The sequence below is a fragment of the Balaenoptera borealis genome, assembly GCF_965194805.1.
Source record: "Balaenoptera borealis genome assembly, chromosome: 18".
Lineage (NCBI taxonomy): Eukaryota > Metazoa > Chordata > Mammalia > Artiodactyla > Balaenopteridae > Balaenoptera > Balaenoptera borealis.
This window is the reverse complement of record NC_138877.1, coordinates 65377515-65396053: the sequence shown is the minus strand read 5'-3', so window position 1 is coordinate 65396053 and position 18539 is coordinate 65377515. Positions and strand designations below refer to the sequence as shown.

The 18539-nt window shown below is 40.6% G+C and overlaps 1 protein-coding gene across 8 annotated transcripts in view; it reads left to right on the top strand.

Moving 5' to 3' along the window:
• The window catches only part of DZIP1 (DAZ interacting zinc finger protein 1), a 56253-nt gene that overhangs the window by 32921 nt on the left and 4793 nt on the right, over positions 1–18539 (top strand). For 7 of the 8 annotated variants that reach the window (XM_082366098.1, XM_082366097.1, XM_082366095.1 and 4 more), the window contains 8 exons: positions 8–64; positions 5221–5280; positions 9678–9820; positions 12964–13126; positions 13734–13863; positions 14442–14495; positions 15864–16057; positions 17208–17338. In XM_082366098.1, the coding sequence (XP_082222224.1) occupies positions 8–64; positions 5221–5280; positions 9678–9820; positions 12964–13126; positions 13734–13863; positions 14442–14495; positions 15864–16057; positions 17208–17338 (932 nt within the window). The remainder of the gene's footprint in view (positions 1–7; positions 65–5220; positions 5281–9677; positions 9821–12963; positions 13127–13733; positions 13864–14441; positions 14496–15863; positions 16058–17207; positions 17339–18539) is intronic. The other variant, XM_082366096.1, reaches the window with a different exon arrangement.

The following is an 18539-nucleotide window of genomic DNA, read 5'->3' as shown; positions in this document are numbered from 1 at the left end:
TTTTCAGTGAATGCCCCAGCCCCACAGACTTTGGATGCCAAGTCAAGTCTAACAATGGCACATGGTAAGTTTCAGCAAAGCCTCAGCGTTTTATGTACAGTTTCCGCCCTGAGTTAGGTAACTTATTAACTGAAAGTGCTTCTGTGTGGGGTAATTATGCAAACAAAACATTTTGGTGAATGCAAAACAGTTAATAAAACTGCAGTCTTCCTATGTAATGTTACTGTGAACTGATCATACCCACCAGTCATAAACTATAAAATGTATCTATTGCTGGGCTCACAGGTACAGATTTTAACTCTGGGTAGTACTTGGATCATTTATGATATTTGGGGGAAAGTAGTAGGTATTGGGTAAGTGGATGACTTTCTACTAGACCAGCCAACCAGCACATGCCACAGGGCATATGTGACTGTTTTTATAACTTTCAATGTGGCAGCAAGTCACCTTTTTTAAACAAACAGTTTCAGTGATTGGTTGGAAAAAAGCTAGAAAAGACATGTGATGGAAACTAAAAGAAAAAAGTAGGAACCACTGAATGAAACTGCTGCCAGGATCCAGTTCTTGGACCAGGCCACAGACTGATAATTGTTATTAACATGATCCAGTAGACAGGGTGAATATTTATAGACATGTTTTATTTTTATACAACTAAGATGCTAACAGTTTTTATAGTATCTTTTTAATATATTGTTTTCCTATGGTCTGCTGTATATTAAATGAATTAAGATGGGAGGGGGACCACCTTTTTCCTGTCTTACCTACAAATGCTTCTGGAATCTAATGACTACTTCATTCCACTTTTCTTTTTAGCCTTTTAGTTAGGACTTAAATCCATGGTCAGTCGAGTTGGACTTTTTTGTCTTCATAAATATTTTGGTGCATATATCATGGCCTTTTGTAATTATCCTTTTTACTCACTGACTGACTCATGAAGTGTTTATTGCCCCTTATTTTTTTCCTAAGATCATTTCAGGTGGATCGGTTCCCTTTGGCATGTGTTTATAATACGTAATGCATAAATTCTTCACATATTGGATGTTATTATTTACAAGTGTTTAGAACATGCAGGGTTTTTTCCTTTGAGCCAGTAACAGAGATAAAATGTATGTTTGACCTATAGAAACTTTCTTTAATATTGAATATATGAGAAAATTATCTTTGGCAATTATTGTCTATTCATTTTATTTATGTCAGGTCTAAAGTCTCTCTGTTGCCTCCTTTTTTAAGGTTGATTTTTTTTTCCACTCTTTTTTAGATTCTGTTCCCATATAGGTCCATTACAGAGTACTGAATAGAGTTCCCTGTGCTGTTCGGTAGTAGGGTTGATTTTCATAAGGCATTGCTGGCTACTTCTTTTTTGTACCTCAACACGTGTTTTAGTTTCTTTCGTTTCCCACCTTGTTCTCGTTAGTCTCCTATCTGGCATTACACGAGGGCCATATTTTCTTCGTTTTATATTTTTGGTACCCGATAAAGGCCGCACACAGTAGGCGTGCAATGCTGTCTGGGGCTGATTCCAGGGTCCTGACAAATCTGTCAGTCCTAGAGCACTGCGTTCTGTCTGGACCCTGGCCTGAATCAGCCATGCCCCCTTGCTGGCATCTGTTGGGACTGAAATGCTCGTTTTAAATGCCAGCCAGACCTGGCACGAGGCCCACAGCCCTTGGATTGGGATCAAAGCTGGTTTGTGAGCATCTCAATGGGCAGGAGCAGAGGAGGAGGTTTGGCGGCGGCCCACTGCCTGGCCACCCCCAGCTGTGGCAGCTTCCCCAGGTGCTGGGGGGCAGGGGCACAGGGAGCATTGGTCACGTATCGCACAGCATTAATTAGCCCAACTTCCTCTCTGTCTTTCCTTTTGTTCTAGCTCAAAGCTTGATGAGGTCCTTTACCATGAAAAATCTCATGATTACTCACCGGCTGAGGTTGGGTTCCCTGAGACGCAGACTCTGGGCTGGAGGTTTGCGGGTGCTATTTGGGCAGCGCTCTCAGACAACACCTGTGAGAGAAGCAGGGTTGGGCGTTAAAGGGATGTTGATCCCAGATGCAGCTGTAGCGGAGTCCTCAGCAGGTCTGACCGGGAGCTTTAGAGCTGGGATGGGCACTTTGGAATTTTCCTGGATTGAGGCCATCAGTTATAAGACATGCGTTGCCCCAGGGAGGGGGCACGCTCCTTTCAGCTGAGACAAAGCAAAAAGTAGGAGCAAAAGGTGGCAGGAAAGCACTGGATGTGAATTATTGGTGCAGGTGAATTGTTTGGCTGAGCATAGAGTATGCAAAAGAGATTTGAGGGACAGGCTTCTTGAGGTTGTTCATGGCAACCACTGAGCGCTGGGCTGAAGCTGTTTGGGTCGTCCTTGTGGCATTTTGTAGCTGCTGAACGTTCTGAGGCTGAGCATGGCAGGATTGGAGAGCTGGGCTGCGGGAAGCTTAGCCTGACCGATGCGTTCAAAGAACCTGAGCTGGGAGATCAGTTGGGTATGTTAGAAATAGTCTAAGAGATTCCTCACCTAGGAATCGGGTTGTGGTGATGAAACAGAAGGAAGTGGACGTAACAGCTGTTCCGTGGGATTGGTGGAAAGGCTGTGCAAGTGATTGGGGGCCGAAGGTGAGAGAAGGCTCAGAACATGATGAGCTCAGGTACTGGGTGGACGGTGGTGCCATTCAGAAAATTCCAGAAGACAAACCCAGCAGCACCAGTAGGGAAGCACTGGGGCTTCGTGGCCAAGAGCCTGGAGTTTGGAAGTAGACAGTCTGGATTCACGGTTGACTCATGAAACTGTAGGGGCCTAGGTTTCCTTACCTGCCAAATGGGGAGAAGAGTCTTGGCTACTTCAGTGGGCTGCAATAAGCGCAGAATGAAGCAAGGCCTTTGGAACAAAAGCCACTGAGCAAGCACTGGCTAACCGTTAGCTTCTAGGGTAGGGGTGATGAAGTCCAACAAAGTCAGCCAGTGGAGAGAGGGCTTGGTGGAAGGTCTGGGAGTTTTTCTTCTGGAGGTAATGGTGGGAGACCGACATAAGGATTTTTCTGGAGGCCTTTGGCAAGTTCGGAGGGGAAACTCAAGCCTCCAAGAGTTTCAGCTCTCACCCTGGAGCTCTCAGCTCAGGGCAGGAACTGGAGGCTGGACCTGTGGCTTATAAAGCATGAGAATGGCAGGTCTCCCCTCCCAATTTGGGACATCAGTCTGCTTTGGGAGCTGGGGTCTGGTCAACCTCACTTCCTCAGCCTTTATTATTATAGGAGCCCAGGTTCGGGAATCTGCCCCTCCTCTGCCCTCTGCGTCGCTGCAGGAAATGTCAGATTTTGACACTTAATCCTGACTCAAGAGAGATAAGTCATAGGATTATCCCTGTAATATAATGATAATAAAATGCATATGATGATTTTGTAAAATTTTATAAAACTTTTCCTCATAACTTTATTCTTGTCATTTTCATAAAGTACAATAAAATATAAACCATGTGAATTAAAAAAATGAGATTAGCTTAATCCTCCTAAAACCTGTTTTCAGCAGTTCAAACTAGTAGAATAGTCTGTTTGTATAACTTTATTTTTTAAATTTTTAAATTTTTTATTGAGGTATAGTTGACATATAACATATTAATTTCAGGTGTACAGTATAATGATTTGACATTTGTATCTGCTGCAAAATGATCACCACAATAAGTCTAGTTAACAGCCATTGCCACACACACATAGGTACACATTTTTTTTCTTTATTTGTATAACTTTAAAATCTTGAGGCTGAATAACAAATATGAAAGCACCTTTTTGATGTTCAGCAGTTGTGTTACATGGATGGAATTACATGCTCCTTTGCGGGGCCGTGTTTACATTTCAAAATTAAAGTGGACTCCTATTTACTAATAGGCTGTGTTCCGAAAGTTCATTTGAAAGTAGTTTAAAATGCATTTCTCCCATACAGTCAATGTCAGATATGTTGAGTAGATTGCTGAACAAGCTGTAAGAGCCTATTTTTAAACACCTAAATATAATACGTATTTATTTGTATATTCCTATTATATGGATATGTGTGTGCATGTGTATATTTGTATATGCCTAAAATAGAGTATCAGAAACACCCTTTAGTAAATTAAAAGCCAGACCTTCAAAGTAGGAGGTAGTAAATCCGAGGTAATACGTGCAAAGCTCTTAGATCTGTGCCTGGCAGCCCAGTGAGCACTCAGGAATTGTTGCTATTACTACCCTCCCCAGTCGCCCACCCTGGGGTCTGGTGGCAGGATGAAATGACCCCCGTTTTGTGGGAGCAGGTGGAGAGCTTTCTGGGCAGGTGCCCCATGTCAGTCTCCAGGCTGAAGATGAGGGGCCCAGGCACCTCCTAAGTCAGACTTTTGGTTGCATTTCATTCTGTGCCTAATGCCTGACTGCTGTGGTTAGTTAGCCCTTCAGCCAAGACCTGACCTTCTCCATGAAGGAGCTTTCCCTCTGTTGGTCGGATGGGGTTTGCTTTATCCGTGCTGCCTGCGGGTTTCCTTGTGTGGGCACAGTGACGTTTCCCTGGGAAGTCACCCAGAAGCCTCATCTCCGCTGGCCACTGTCCTGGGGTGGGATTGGGAAGAGCCCATCTTCGTTTCTCATCTCCTCAGCTTCACCCTGCTGACTCTCTGGGAGCAGAACTAGGTCTTGAAACGTGGTTTAGGGACACGAAGGTGTATAAGAATGGGTCTTAGTCTGCTGCTGACCCCAGGATACCTCTCCTTGCCTTTTTACCATTCTGGTCCTTCCACTTGAAGACCCTGGGGCTGGCAAGAAGTGGGAATCCCAGGGCCCTGGGAATTTTTTATGTTTTTATCTTTGGAAATTGAATATTTTCAATAATTTTCTATCTAGCCACCTGGTCAAGATACAAGGAAAATATTTTTAGGGATAAGTGAAGAAGATCTTTTGCAGTTGTGTTCTTGTGCCTTAAAAAAATCATGTCTGGCACTAAGTTGATGAGCAATAAATTTTAACTTTATTATTTAAAATGTAATTTCCTGACAGTGGAGTTAACAGAAAATACGTAGCAAGGGAAGATACTATGGAAAAGCGGCCAGCTTTAACTGGTTGCCTTAATATTTTTTTCCCAGTAAATTCTTGCTATTTTCGGCATGGTTAAAATACTGTGGAACTATATCTTTCAAAATTGTTTGAAAGGAACTAATTTTACTTTGCTGTCATCCTATTTGTACTATTCTTATTTTTCCTCATTAATAGAACAGGCATTCTCATCGCACATACTGGAACCAATAGAAGAACTTTCAGAGGAAGAAAAAGGTAACAAAGAGCTTGATCAGGGTTTATATCTGCATCAACCACATTTAGATGCTAAACCCCAAGCCTTGGAAGTATGATTCAGTGGTTTTTATCGTAGTGTATCAAAATTAGGGAAGACATTTAGGTTTGGATTACATTTTCAATCCACATGTAGTATTCTGTCATCTTGTTCCCCTAATGTGCTGTTATATTTTTCCCCCGCTTTACTGTTTCTTAGTATATGAATAAGAAATTTCCTGTGTCAGTGAACTTGAAAAAATATTTTAAGCCTTTATGTCAATGCAGAGATTTTTTGATCAGATGACAAGTCGACACAGTTGTGTGGCAGATTATACAAAAATATTCGTATCACAGTAGTTATTTCTCATGCCCTGAATCTATGAAATGAATAGGTGAAGTGCCCATTTCAAAAATTGCTTTTAATAGCAAGGAAGGCATAATGTCTAAGCTCTGAATGTGGAATATTTACATGCAGAATATCTTAATGGCAGAATTTGGGAGCTGTTACAGGTTTGGGGAGATAATTAAAATTATTACTGCTTCCTCATTTTATTTGGTAGTAATAATAAAACTTATTTTCTATCAACTAATCTTTGACGCTTATGAATATTTATTTACATTATTAAGAATATTTTCTAATGCTAGATTTATCCTAAAACAATTATGTTTGAATCAGTTTATCATAATTTTCTCCTTAGTAATAATAATGCTTTACCATATTTCACTTCTTTAGGAGAAAGCAAATTGTTAATATTTACATGGGCTCTGGTTTTGTCATTTTTGTTAGGAAGAGAAGTAAAATTATATGTTCTAATATGTAAATTCTTGATATTTGTTATAACTTCTTATGTGTTCTCTAGACTTTTTCCAATTTTTTTGTTTGTTTGTACAAGGCTACAAATTGAGAAGGGACTACATCAGGCATATCTATAACATCTACATGATGTGTATTTTCATTTTACTTGCATGTAACCTGCTTTCTCTCTCCTACATAAGTATCATTTACTGATGTCTGGAACACAAAATCCCTTGTTCTCAGAAGAATCTATGAAATGTGTCAGGAGGTTCATAGATAGGGTCCAAAATTTTGAAACTGGAATCGCAAGTCATATAGTTCACACTCATTTAAAAACGAGTCAGCTGGTTTCCAAGAGGAATCCTGATTTGTCCGTCATCCCCATTTCAGTTCCAGGTTTCACCCACTGCATATTCTGCCTGTGTGTTTCTTTTAGAATTCTACCTAGACAATGTTAAGGCGTGAGTTAGGGATCGTTGACAGCAAACACCATCATCGGCTGTTGCCACATTTAGGGAGCTGAGTTGGGAAAGAAAATAATCTTTGCCACCCTCCACGTGTTCAGACACAGCTCTGGTGAGGGATGGGAAAGTGCTGAGGACCGCTGAGAATAGCCGAGTCCCAGCGCACTGTCACAGAAACCAGCGACCCCATCTTTCTAGTACCTCCTTGGAGCCAGCGTGCTGGCAGCAGATTAATTGCCATCAATAAATTCCTCAGCTTGTACAAACATTTGCAGACAAATACCTGTGCAGATTAATCTTAGCAATGGTTTGCAAACACAGTACAACTTTTTACCAAGAAGTAACTCATATGAGACTATTTCTTCATCCTTACTTTCTGACAGTTGTGTCGAGGCTGACTTGATCTTGCTGTTCTGTAGGATGTTAGAATGTGAGGGCCAGGAGGGATCTTAGGGGCTATTTTATTTTTCGGAAATTTGAAATATGGGGGGATTAGGAGCTTGCTCCAGGTCGTCGAGTTTAATTAGTGACAGTGCTGGAACTAAAGTCCACGTTTTCTGTTTTCCGTAGTTTAATGCAAAGAACAAAGCGATGGAGGAAGGCAAACTGGTCCAGCCTTTGCAGGACTGGCTGGGTGGCCTTTGGGGAAGTCTCTTTACCTCTGGCTTTAGAGTCCTCGTGTGAATAATGAGGAGATTGAGTACTAGATGATCAAGTCCCCTCCAACTCAGAAATTCTGTTGTGTTTTGCTTCGTTTTGCTTTTTGTGCGTTTGTTTGTTTTGTTTTTTACTACTTGCTTTGTGCTACAATTATTTGCTTACCATAAATGGTGTGTTGTAAGTCTGATGTAACTGATCACACGTGTGGGCTGTTGTGCGTTAGTCTGGCCATCTGCTTGGGCATGCTTTAAAATTTTTAATTAGAGGAAATGCTGATCTCTAGAATATTTTGTCTTGTTGATCTTGGTGAGCAATACGTGCTTTATATAAAATCTTCAGCTCTGATTGTCTTTCAAGTAATTCATTTCACCTTTACCTAAAAACTTTATTATTATTTTTTCTCCACTCTCCACTCTACCTTCTTTCTCTCACTTCTGTCGGCCAGCCCCAGCCTTGTAAGAGTTCTTCCTATCAAGGGTTTTCTAATTATTCACAAATGGCTTTCCAAAGCTAGCACAAACATGTAAAGGGAATTTGAGGACAGAGGGAAATGTTTAATCTTCCGTCATTTGGGGGAACTTGGACGTCAAAATGAACTTGTCTTCAGGGGTTAAGGGTGAACCCAGACCAATCAGCAAATGAATTCAGTTACTGCCATCAAAGGCCTTGCAACTCTTCTAGACCGGCCAGTCCATCTGGGCATCACTTGACCCCTGCATGTGGCCCCATAACCCAGAGCCTCTCTTCAAGCTGTGCTTCTGTGTCATTCCTTATATCTGAGATGCTGGCCAAAGAATTTTCTTTGCCTAATTGGGGTGGGAGGCACATCTATTTCAATGGTAGCTCCATGACTTCCAGGTTCTCTCCTGGTACCTCCTTTTACTTTTAGCCCCAGACAGTTGCAGACTTGATGGCCAACCAGCAACCAAAGCCAGTGACAGCTGTGACTGCAGCTAAGCCCTCTAGATTCTGATGGATTCAGTTCCTAGGACAGAAGTGTTTTTTCTGTGTGTGTGGTTTCAGAATAGTGGAAAAACATTGGTGGGAAAACAACAGCATGAATGCTGACAATATAAAGCTTAAGATTACTTCTGATTTTTATTCATATAGAATCGCATAAAATTTCATAATTTTGATTTAGCAAGCCACCGAAGCAAAGTATAGAAAAGCATCATCATGCAGGATTTTCCCTCCTATTAAATGTACAAATAGTAATTTGACCAATTTTGCCTTCAACAAAACTGTTAATTAATGAACAGAAATATTCTTTACTACTGGACTTGACTAGTATTTAGAAAACATCTTAACCAAAAGGCAAACCATTCTGCAAATCCACATGCCATCAGAACCTAAAAATTCCATCTGCTGAGGTGGGTAAGACCATGGAACAATGAAGTATCTGTGAGGACCCGCCTGCAGCCCCAGACCTAGGCAGTGGCATTTGGTGCCCCGTTCTTTGGGTGAAATTCTTTCGTTAGGAGAATAGACTTCCAAATGATAATAGTACCATTGTCACATTCTCCCAGATCTGCCTTTGGATGTTCACTAAGGGTCTCAACTGCCCAGCACTGAGTCTGTTTCCTTGAGCCTTCAGTTTCCATTGACATAAGGGCTCAGTTCTTCAAGGTCATTGTAATCATGCCCCTTTCTCCAAACCCTCTTAAACTAGACATTTTTTGGTAGGGAATAAAAGGAATAAGGAAGGAAACATTAGGAGAATCTGGCCTGTTATTTTTCTTTGTTTTTAATCATAGGTTGTTTTTAGCAAAATATACTTTTCCTAAGACTTTTTAAAATTTCGTTTTCATTTTGGTAAGTATTTTGAGAGGGATAATAATCTTCACGTTTTGAAATTTTATGTGAACTTAACCTCCACCAAATTTATTATATAAAAACTTAATTATTTAAAAGACATAGGGCTTTTTCTTCATTAAATGATACCTAAATTCTAACTGCATTTAGGAGTAATGAATTCTTGAGGAAGTAGTAAAAATAATTTTAGGATAAAACGTTAAACTTCTAAATAAGTTTTTTTGATTTTGCTTCTCTAGAGATGTATTTCTCACATTATTTATCTAGCTATAATTTGATTAAGTGATCAAGAAAAAGTCTTTAAAGATACTGAAGTTTTGAAGCAAACTTAAGGTATTTTTTTTTTAATAGCATTACTTGACTCTTTATTTTTATTTATTTTTTTAACATCTTTATTGGAGTATAATTGCTTTACAATGGTGTATTAGTTTCTGCTGTATAACAAAGTGAATCAGCTATACATATACATATATCCCCATAAGGTAGTTTTAAAAGCTACAGTACTTAAGCATTATATATTGTGCTGAATGACTAAACTATTCAAAAACTTTAAAACATTATAAATGCTTGCTTGCTGTTTAGAAGTTGTGTTTTGCCATTTTTTGCTTAGAGGTTTAATGTATTTGTTTAATTCCTTTTTAATACGTTATAAAAACTTATTTCAGGAAAGGAAAATGAACAGAAATTAAATAACAACAAGATACATTTAAGGAAAACTTTGAAGAATAACCCTTCCCTCACTAGGGAAATAAGAACAGTCTTGGAGCAGAGTTTGGTGGAGAAACTGGAAACCTTGGGGATTAATGCAGTAAGTTCACCCACTTGGGGAATATTTGCTGTCTTGTCTTGTTTGGCTGCACCGCGTGGCTTGCGGGATCTTAGTTCCCCGATCAGGGATCGAACCCGGGCCATGGCAGTGAAAGCGCAGAGTCCTAACCACTGGACTGCCAGGGAATTCCCTATTTTGTTTTCTAAATAAGAAAGGATCAGAGAAGAGAAGAAGGCATGTCAGTTCTGTCACATGTGGAGATCGGAGGCTAATGTGACATGATTCATTAAACACTTTAGCTGGCATTCACTGCGTGCCTGGCACCTTTCAGAGAGCTTTCCAAATAGTAACTCATTTAAACATAGAAACTAATCTCTTAGGTAGGTGACAGTATCATCTGTATTTTACAGAGAGGTGACGTAACTTGCTTCAGGTCACATGTTCGTGATGAAGGAGCCAGGGTTTGCATCCAGCCAGTTGCAGGGCTGCTTACGTTCTGATGTTAACTCCGAATTATTGCCTGTTACAAAATCAGCACTTAAGCGACCCTTATTAAAGGAATGGATGAATGAATTGTATTTCACGTTGTTGCCAGATTGAATCGTTCTGTACATCATGTTATATGTACTCTTTGCTTTTTACATTTTTCATTGCATACATAAAATACACAAACTTAATTGAACAACCTGAATTTATATACCTGTGTGTGTATATGTGTATATACATCACATGTGCATATATGTATGTGTATGCAAAAGTATGTATGTGCATGGAATGTGCACAGATATGTGCACATGTACATGTGTGCATACCGTACATGCAATGCATGTATGTTTATGTGTGGCTGTGTGTAGTGTGTTTGTGTATGCAGGTCTGTGTGTATATGCATGTGTGTGGATATTGTGTATACGTGTGTGTGTGCCCAAATCTGTGTATGTATATATGTATACATGTATATACACATGTGCATGCATTTGTGTGTATCTGAATGTATGTGTTATATACACATATACGTGTGTATACAGATTTGTATGTACATGTGGGGGGGGTTGTGTGTATGATCTGTAACCACCACCCAGATCAAGAAAGAGATCCATCATTTCCAATACCCTAGAAGACTCTCTTTGCTTTCCTTAGTCAGTATAACTCTGTACTCCCCAGCCAGAGGTAATGGCTATTCTGACTTAGTGTTTTTTTGTTCTTGAACCTCATAGGAGTGGCATCCTACACTGTGTTTTATTTTGTGTCACTTCTTTTGCTTATGATTTTTTCTGTAAGATTCATACTTACTGTTTCATTTAGCAGTAGTTTGTGGTATAGTATTCCATTGTATGAATATACAACATTTTATCTATTCTCCTGTTGATGGACATTTGGATTTTCAGTTTGGGGCTCTTTTTGGCCATTACATTCTTGTACATGTCTTTTGGTGGACATAGGCATTCCTTTCTCTTGGATGTATATTTAGGAATGAAATTGCTGAGTCTAAGAGTATACATGTTTAGTTTTAATAGGTGTAGCCAAATAATTTTCCAAAGTGTAAAAGTTCACACTGTCCCTATCAGTGTGTGAGACTTCCAGTTCCAGTCTGCATATGGTTTTGGGGTTATATATTTTATTTGGGACATTTCCTTTTATCCTAAGATTATAAAAACACGCTATATTTTTTTCCTAATGCTTACATAGTTTTTTTGTTTGTTTACTTTTTTTGTCTATCTGGCCTTTAACAATTAAGTTTGGAAACAATGAGTTGGAGATCTAACCTTATTTCCAGTTGGATCAGTTGTCTCAATAGCTTTCGTTGAGTAATCCACCCTTTCCTCGTTTGTTCGAAATAGCAGTTTTATCATATAGGACATTTTTACATACATTTGGATTTATTTTTGGACTTTCAACGGTTCTGCCCTTTCAACTATTTTTTGTATTCCTTTGCTAACACCATACTGGTTTAATTTTAGTAACTTTGTCCTGTACTTTAGTATCTGTTATAGGTCATGCCTTTTTCATTAGTCTTACTTCAAAAGTTTCTTGGCAGTTCTTCTATATTTTGTTTTCCAGTGAACTTTAGAAACAGCTGCTGCAGTTCCAGAATAACCCCTGTGGGGATTCTGATTGGAATTGCCTTAAATTTTGTGTATTATTTAGGAAGAACTGACATTTGTACAGTATTGGGTCTTTCCATCCAGCTGCAGGGTACAGGAAGACATATTGAACACCTGCTCACACAAACAGGTGGCAGATCCATAATGACAGATTGTAGGATGTCAAATGAAGGAAAAGTAGAGGGGAATGAATAACTGAGGTCAGAGAAAACTTCTTCTTGGAGGTGGCAGATGATCTGATGATGGAGATTTCTGTCCTGGGCAACTGGATGGGTGGTGGAGCCACTTCCTGGGATGAGGAAGACTGAGGGTAATGGTGGGGAGGAGATGGGAGTGTGTGTGTGACACTGATATTGAATAAATGAATAAATAGCTCTTTAACTGGTTTTCTTCTGTCTAGATACCCTTCAAATCCAAAAGAATTTTCTCAAATCACCTCTTAAATTTTGGCATTTTCCTAATTGAAAACCTCTGAGGATTTTCTCTTACCTGTGGAATAACCAACCTTTAAGCTTTTCATTTTGGCATCAGTCTCCTTTTCTGCTCTCCTCACCCATTCCTCTGTAGCATTAACCACTAGACATGCCTTGACTGTTTCTGTCCCATTGCCTGCCTTTCCTGCAAGGTGATCCCACCCATCTGGAACACTCCCTCTTTCTACTTGTTTCACTCCACCCATCCTGCAGGCACAGCCCATCCTCCCCCTTAAGGCTTCTTGGCCCAGTGGGGCCTCTGACAGCCCCTCTCCCTGAATTCCTCTAGCCCTTGTGGACTCATTCGGTTCTTGTCACACACCTCGCACTGTTGGTTAATCAGTCACACACACGCCTTCCGTGCATTTGGTCCTGGCCCCTACAGCCCCGTACCTTAACCAGTCACGTACGGTCATACACACACGTTATGTGTCCCACTGCACCGTGAGCTCCTTTTGGGACCGGGACCGTGTGTCATATGTCAGGGCATCCCCCACCTTACATGCAGCAGTAAGGACGAAAGGTTGGCATGGTTAATGCTGACAAATGTCCATGAAATGAAAAACATCCCAGGATAATTGATTAACTTAACATTTTATTCCTTCAGGATGTACGCGGTATTCCAAGTGACCACTTGAACAGAGTGCTAAGAACCATAGAATCAGCAAGACATGAGCGAGAAAGACAAATACCTAACATTCAGCAAATTCGTGAATTCCTTGAACGTCAGGTCAGGTGTAAAACTGAGGAGAGAACACTACTGTCCACAGGTAAGCCTGCTACCAACTGCCATTTCATTTCTGCAGATGGTAGCAAAATAGAACAACCGTTTCAAAATTTTAAATGGTTCACAAACCTTGGAACTTAACTGGCAACTCTATTATTGTTTGAACCATTAAATGTGGGGTCTTAGATTGTGTTTTGTTTTGTTTTGTTTTTTTAAATTAATTAATTTATTTACTTTTGGCTGTGTTGGGTCTTCGTTTCTGTGCGACGGCTTTCTCCACTTGCGGCGAGTGGGGACCACTCTTCATCGCGGTGCGCGGGCCTCTTACTGTTGCGGCCTCTCCCGTTGCGGAGCACAGGCTCCAGACGCGCAGGCTCAGTAGTGGCTCATGGGCTTAGTTGCTCCGTGGCATGTGGGATCTTCCCAGACCAGGGCTCGAACCCGTGTCCCCTGCATTGGCAGGCAGATTCTTAACCACTGCGCCACCAGGGAAGCCCTAGATTGTGTTTTTTACATTAAAAACCCCCTGTAGTGTGGAGTCTAGACCCTTGACACAGGCTTGTTCGTTTCAGTGCCAGCATAGACAGTATTGTAGTATTTTATTCTGCTTTTCACGTCATGGAGACTCAAGAATGACACTACTATTCCAGACAGGTACAGTACTTCTCAAGTGGACACCCTTTCAACTGGAGAAATACCCAAAGCAATACATCTTCCTCCCAAAAGCAGACAGTTGGTTAGACAAAGACCTGTTTTTACCGATAGGACATCTGTTCCAAAGTGAGTATTTTCAAGCCTAAAATTTTTTTATTAACGTTCGTCTCAGTCAGCTCGGGCCGCCATAACAAACTACCATAGACTGGGTGGCTTAAACAACAGAAATTTATTCTCTTACACTTCTGGAGGCTGGAAGCTTGAGATCAGGGTGCTGGCACAGTCAGGTTCTAGTGAGGCTTCTCTTCCAGGACTCGCAGACGGCCACCCTCTCACTGTGTCCTCACATGCCAGGGAGAGCAAGAGAGCCCTGGTCTCTCTTCGTCTTGTTACAAGGACACTAATTTCTTCATGTGGGCCCCATCCTCATGACCTCATCGAAACCTAATCACCCCATCTCCAGATACCATCACACTGAGCGTTAGGGCTTCAACATATGAATTTTAGGGGGCCACAAACATTCAGCCCACAGCAACGTTTGACCCAACAGAGAATCACACTTGGAATGCTTACCCATCTCTCGTTGTCTCAGGGAGAGTTGCTGCTGCTCACCCTTTAATAAAGCAAAAATCACCAATTCCATAGAAATCTATTTTAAATTACATTATTCACTTACACCAGAAATATTTTTCTCTTGCTTTTAGAGTTAAGAAAAATATCACAGAAGATCATTTTCCCAGAAAGTCTTCAACTATTGCGTGAGTACTGAGGGAGCAGGGGGTGGTGATGTTTAAAAATTCTTTTCACTGAACACTTCTTTCCTTGTAAATTAGTATGTTCATTGTGGTTCACTAGAGCCATAATTAGTACACATCATATTTAATCTGTGATTCCTTTGTTACATCTTTTTTTCTTTATCAGATATTACCTGGGTCAACAGCACTTATCCCTTGTGGCCTCCATTAACAACTGGGACCACACCTGAGTCATTTCTGTTATTTTTTCCCCCAACTGCCCACCTCCCACCCAGTGTCTAGTAATGTTCGATAAATGTGTGATGTTGCTTTTTAATGGCTGGATCCATGATAGTGTAGCCGGATGATATTTTAGTGTTCTAGCTCCTTGTGGAAGTTGATAATGGCCCTAGACCTTACTCTCTTAGGCTCTCTTATGATACTAAGAACCCTAGCTCAGTCATTCCTTAACTGTGTGACACTGATTCAGTTGCTTGCCTGTTAAAAAGGCTCTGTTTTCTTACCTGTAATATGGGATGATGCTACCTTTTTCACAGGATAGTTCTACAAATTAAATGAGAACATATGAAAAGGGCTCAGCCTCAGTACTTGGCACATGTGGGTACTCAATAAATTGTAGGTATATTATTGTTATTAATTGAGTAAAACTAATTTTATAATAATTGAATTCATCATCATTGACTTGTTCTGGCGATATTGATGCTTTATTTCTTCATTAAGGCATTTTGTATATATACTAGAGACAGAATAAATATATTAAGGACAGTATAAATAATAATTCACCCTTCAAAAGTACTTTTCATGTACTTAATCTCATGGGAAGAGCCTTATTTCACGGGATGTAGTGTAACTGAACGTTGTGTGGAATTTAGGTGCTCAGTGAATATATTTTAAATGAGTGAATACAACTCTGAATTTCTGTTTCACTTTAAAATGGGGTGATAATTCACGTGACGATACAAATGAGATTACGTATTTATGTAAAAGTCCTTTGTAGGGTGCCGTGTAAAGGTAAGCCGTAAGTAATGACACTATTTTAAAAGATGACATAGTTTTATTGCAAAAATATTTTTTTCCACTGTGAAATATTTTTCTCAGGTGTGTGAAAACCAATATTAAGAATATACAAATTTGGGCTTCGAGGAGTAACGTCCTAACTTCAGCACATTTTGTTAAATACGCCAGGTGGCTGGCAGGTCTGGATTTGAAATGACTCTTCGGCCTTTTGTGGCCCTGGCTGCCATCTTGTTCTGTGGCCACGTGGGTGTCTCTTATGCTCTCTGGAGAAAATTCCCACTGCTTTAAGGGACACATGGTAAATCCTGAAACTTAGGGAAACAGCGTCCCCTATTTGGGTTTTGATTTGTTTAGGACCCCTCCCTTCAGTTCAGAGGAAGAGCTGGATGATGAGGACCTCCTCCAGGCCTGTGCCTCGCCAGACTTACTTCCTGTGCTGTCATCTAAAAGCAACAAGAGTAGCTTTGGAAGGAACACCGTCAAAAGTGACACTGACTGGACCGAGGGAAGTGAAATTGAGGACTCTGCTATTTCTCCCAAGCCCACAGGTAAGCTTTTGTTATTGAAAATCCCTCTGGAAATTTTGTTTAGGACAGTGGCTCTCACCTGGGGGCACCAAGCCCTGGGAGTCAGAGCTGAGAAAGTGCCCGAGGAAAGGATGGGGCTCATCCAAAAGCTGCTGCCGCCTAAGGAAAATGGACAGGCTTAGCAGGTAATTGATGTTCAAGTGGAAGGAGAGGAAGGGGTTGGGGGTGCCTGGATGTATTCGTAACAAATATAAGGGCTGCTGTAATGAACTACCACATGCTGTGTGGCTTAAACTACAGAAACTTACTGACAGGAGCTGGAAGGCCAAAATCAAGGTGGCAAGGTTGGTTCTTTTTGAGGGCTGTGAGGAGAGGCTGTGCCTCTGTCCTTGGCTTGTAGATGGCTATCTCCTCCCTGTGTCTGGTCACACTGACTTTCTCCGTGCGTGCATCTATGTCCAAATTTTCTGCTTTTATAAGGACACCAGTCGTATTGGATTAGGGTCCACCCTAATGACCTCACCTTAACTTGATTATCTCTTTAAAGGTCCTACCTCCAAATAAGGTCACATTCTGAGGTAATGGGGGTAAGGACTTCAACATACGCATTTGGGACACGATTCAACCCCTAACACTGGGTGACCTTGAGAATAACTGTTCTAATACACTGTGCTGCCTTTTGGATATGAGGCAATCCTAAAAGAACATAAGGTCCAAGTCGGTAACTGCTGATAACTTGCTAAGGAGAAGTGACGCTGAAGGGTCATTTTTTTAAAAAAAAAGAAATTCTGTTTAGTGCAATTTAAAAATTATATATTTTAAACATATCACATGTCATCAGTTTATTGTATATAATTTGTATATACCATGTATTTATATAATTATGTAAAATATAACTAATCATTTAAAAACAACTGGTTTTGAAAACAATATATGAATATCCCATTCATGCAGGCTGCCTCACTGAAATTAAAGTTTCTGACCATGTACTTGAATGCGACCATCCTTCTTTGATTTAAAAATTTTATTCTTCTAGTCTAGAGGAACATGATTTCTTTAAAGGAAGTATTTGCAAAGCTTAGACTCTCTCAAATTGTTTGTAAGGTTATTTTGGAACTGAAGATAAATATAATTTTTTTTAAACTTTACCTATTTTCTATGGGTCCTATAGGAACCTCCATTAAAACATTAACTGGAAAAGTTGAAAAGACAATTTCAAATCACAGAAGTGTGAATAAGCCAGTTGGTGGGCTTAACATTGCTGAGGCGTTCATCAAAAAAGCACAAAAAGAAGATCTAAAGGTGATATCACTTTTACTTGCTAAGCATATACAAATTCATCTTTTAATGAATATACCTTAATAATTGTATATTTTACAGTGAAATGTAAAACAAATATAATTATTTAGTATAGTAGAGGTTGAGATTTTTACATTGTCTTGTTTTCAGTATCGTATTTCTTCCTATTCCATAGAGAATCAAAGATATTGAAAGGATAACTGGTAATAATACGTCCTATGCTTATCAAGTTTTACAGGTTTTCACAATCCTGTCACGTGTATCATTTGACGTTTGCAGATATTAGGTAGTTTGTTCACAGAAACTTGTGACTGATTAGAATCTGGGGACTTCAGATCTGAGTCTAGGAACCTTTCTGCCACCGTGGCGAGACCTGGAAGTGAAGTAGGGACTTTCAGGGTTGGGAGCCAGAGTCGGTGGAGAGATGCTTCAGGTCCATGACCCCAGCACAGGGCAAAGCCAAGCTCCCCTCCCCGAGTGGAGGAGAGGCCCTGACATGTTCCAAGGTCCCACACCAGGCACCGGAAGTGCTTCTGTGGTCAGAGACCTGGGCAGGCTCGTCTGTGTTGATGGGGTCTGCCAGGAGTAGTTGCTCTTTTCTTAATTTTTCCCTTGAATTAGATTTCATTCTTCCCCTGCTCATCTGTGGAATCCAGAGCATTTCGTCAAACTACGTTCGTAAGTTAGTGCCATTTGTGTTACACAGCCAAAAATGACAAAAAGTCACAAAAGGTCAAGAGAGAGCCGCCGCGTCTTCCTTAGAAGGGGCGCCGGAGAAACACGCGCTCCTTTAGGTCAGGGCCGTTTCTGCAGGGCCCTCATGTGATGTCTCCTGCAGTTAAATGTCTTAGTATCCCAGAGGTAAGAGCCCCAGAGCCGGCCTAGCTGCTCCTTGGGGACCATCCTGACTTGACTTCTACAATGTAGTGTTCCTGGAATTTGCTAAATTCATGATTGCTGAGTAGGAAACGTTCATTTCCACAGCAAGGAACAGAAAAAGAGGTGATTCCCTCTGCTTCCAAAGCACAGATTTCCAAATCCGTTTCATTTCCCCTCCAGAGATGACCAAATGACCAGATTGGGGGATCCTTTGAGGCTCCCGGCTTCTCATCATTTAGTGTCAGTGGCTCAGTCTGGCCAACAAAGTGGTCAGGGGGCTCTAACACGCACAGTTTCTTTAAGAAACATCCATTATTCTCCACGT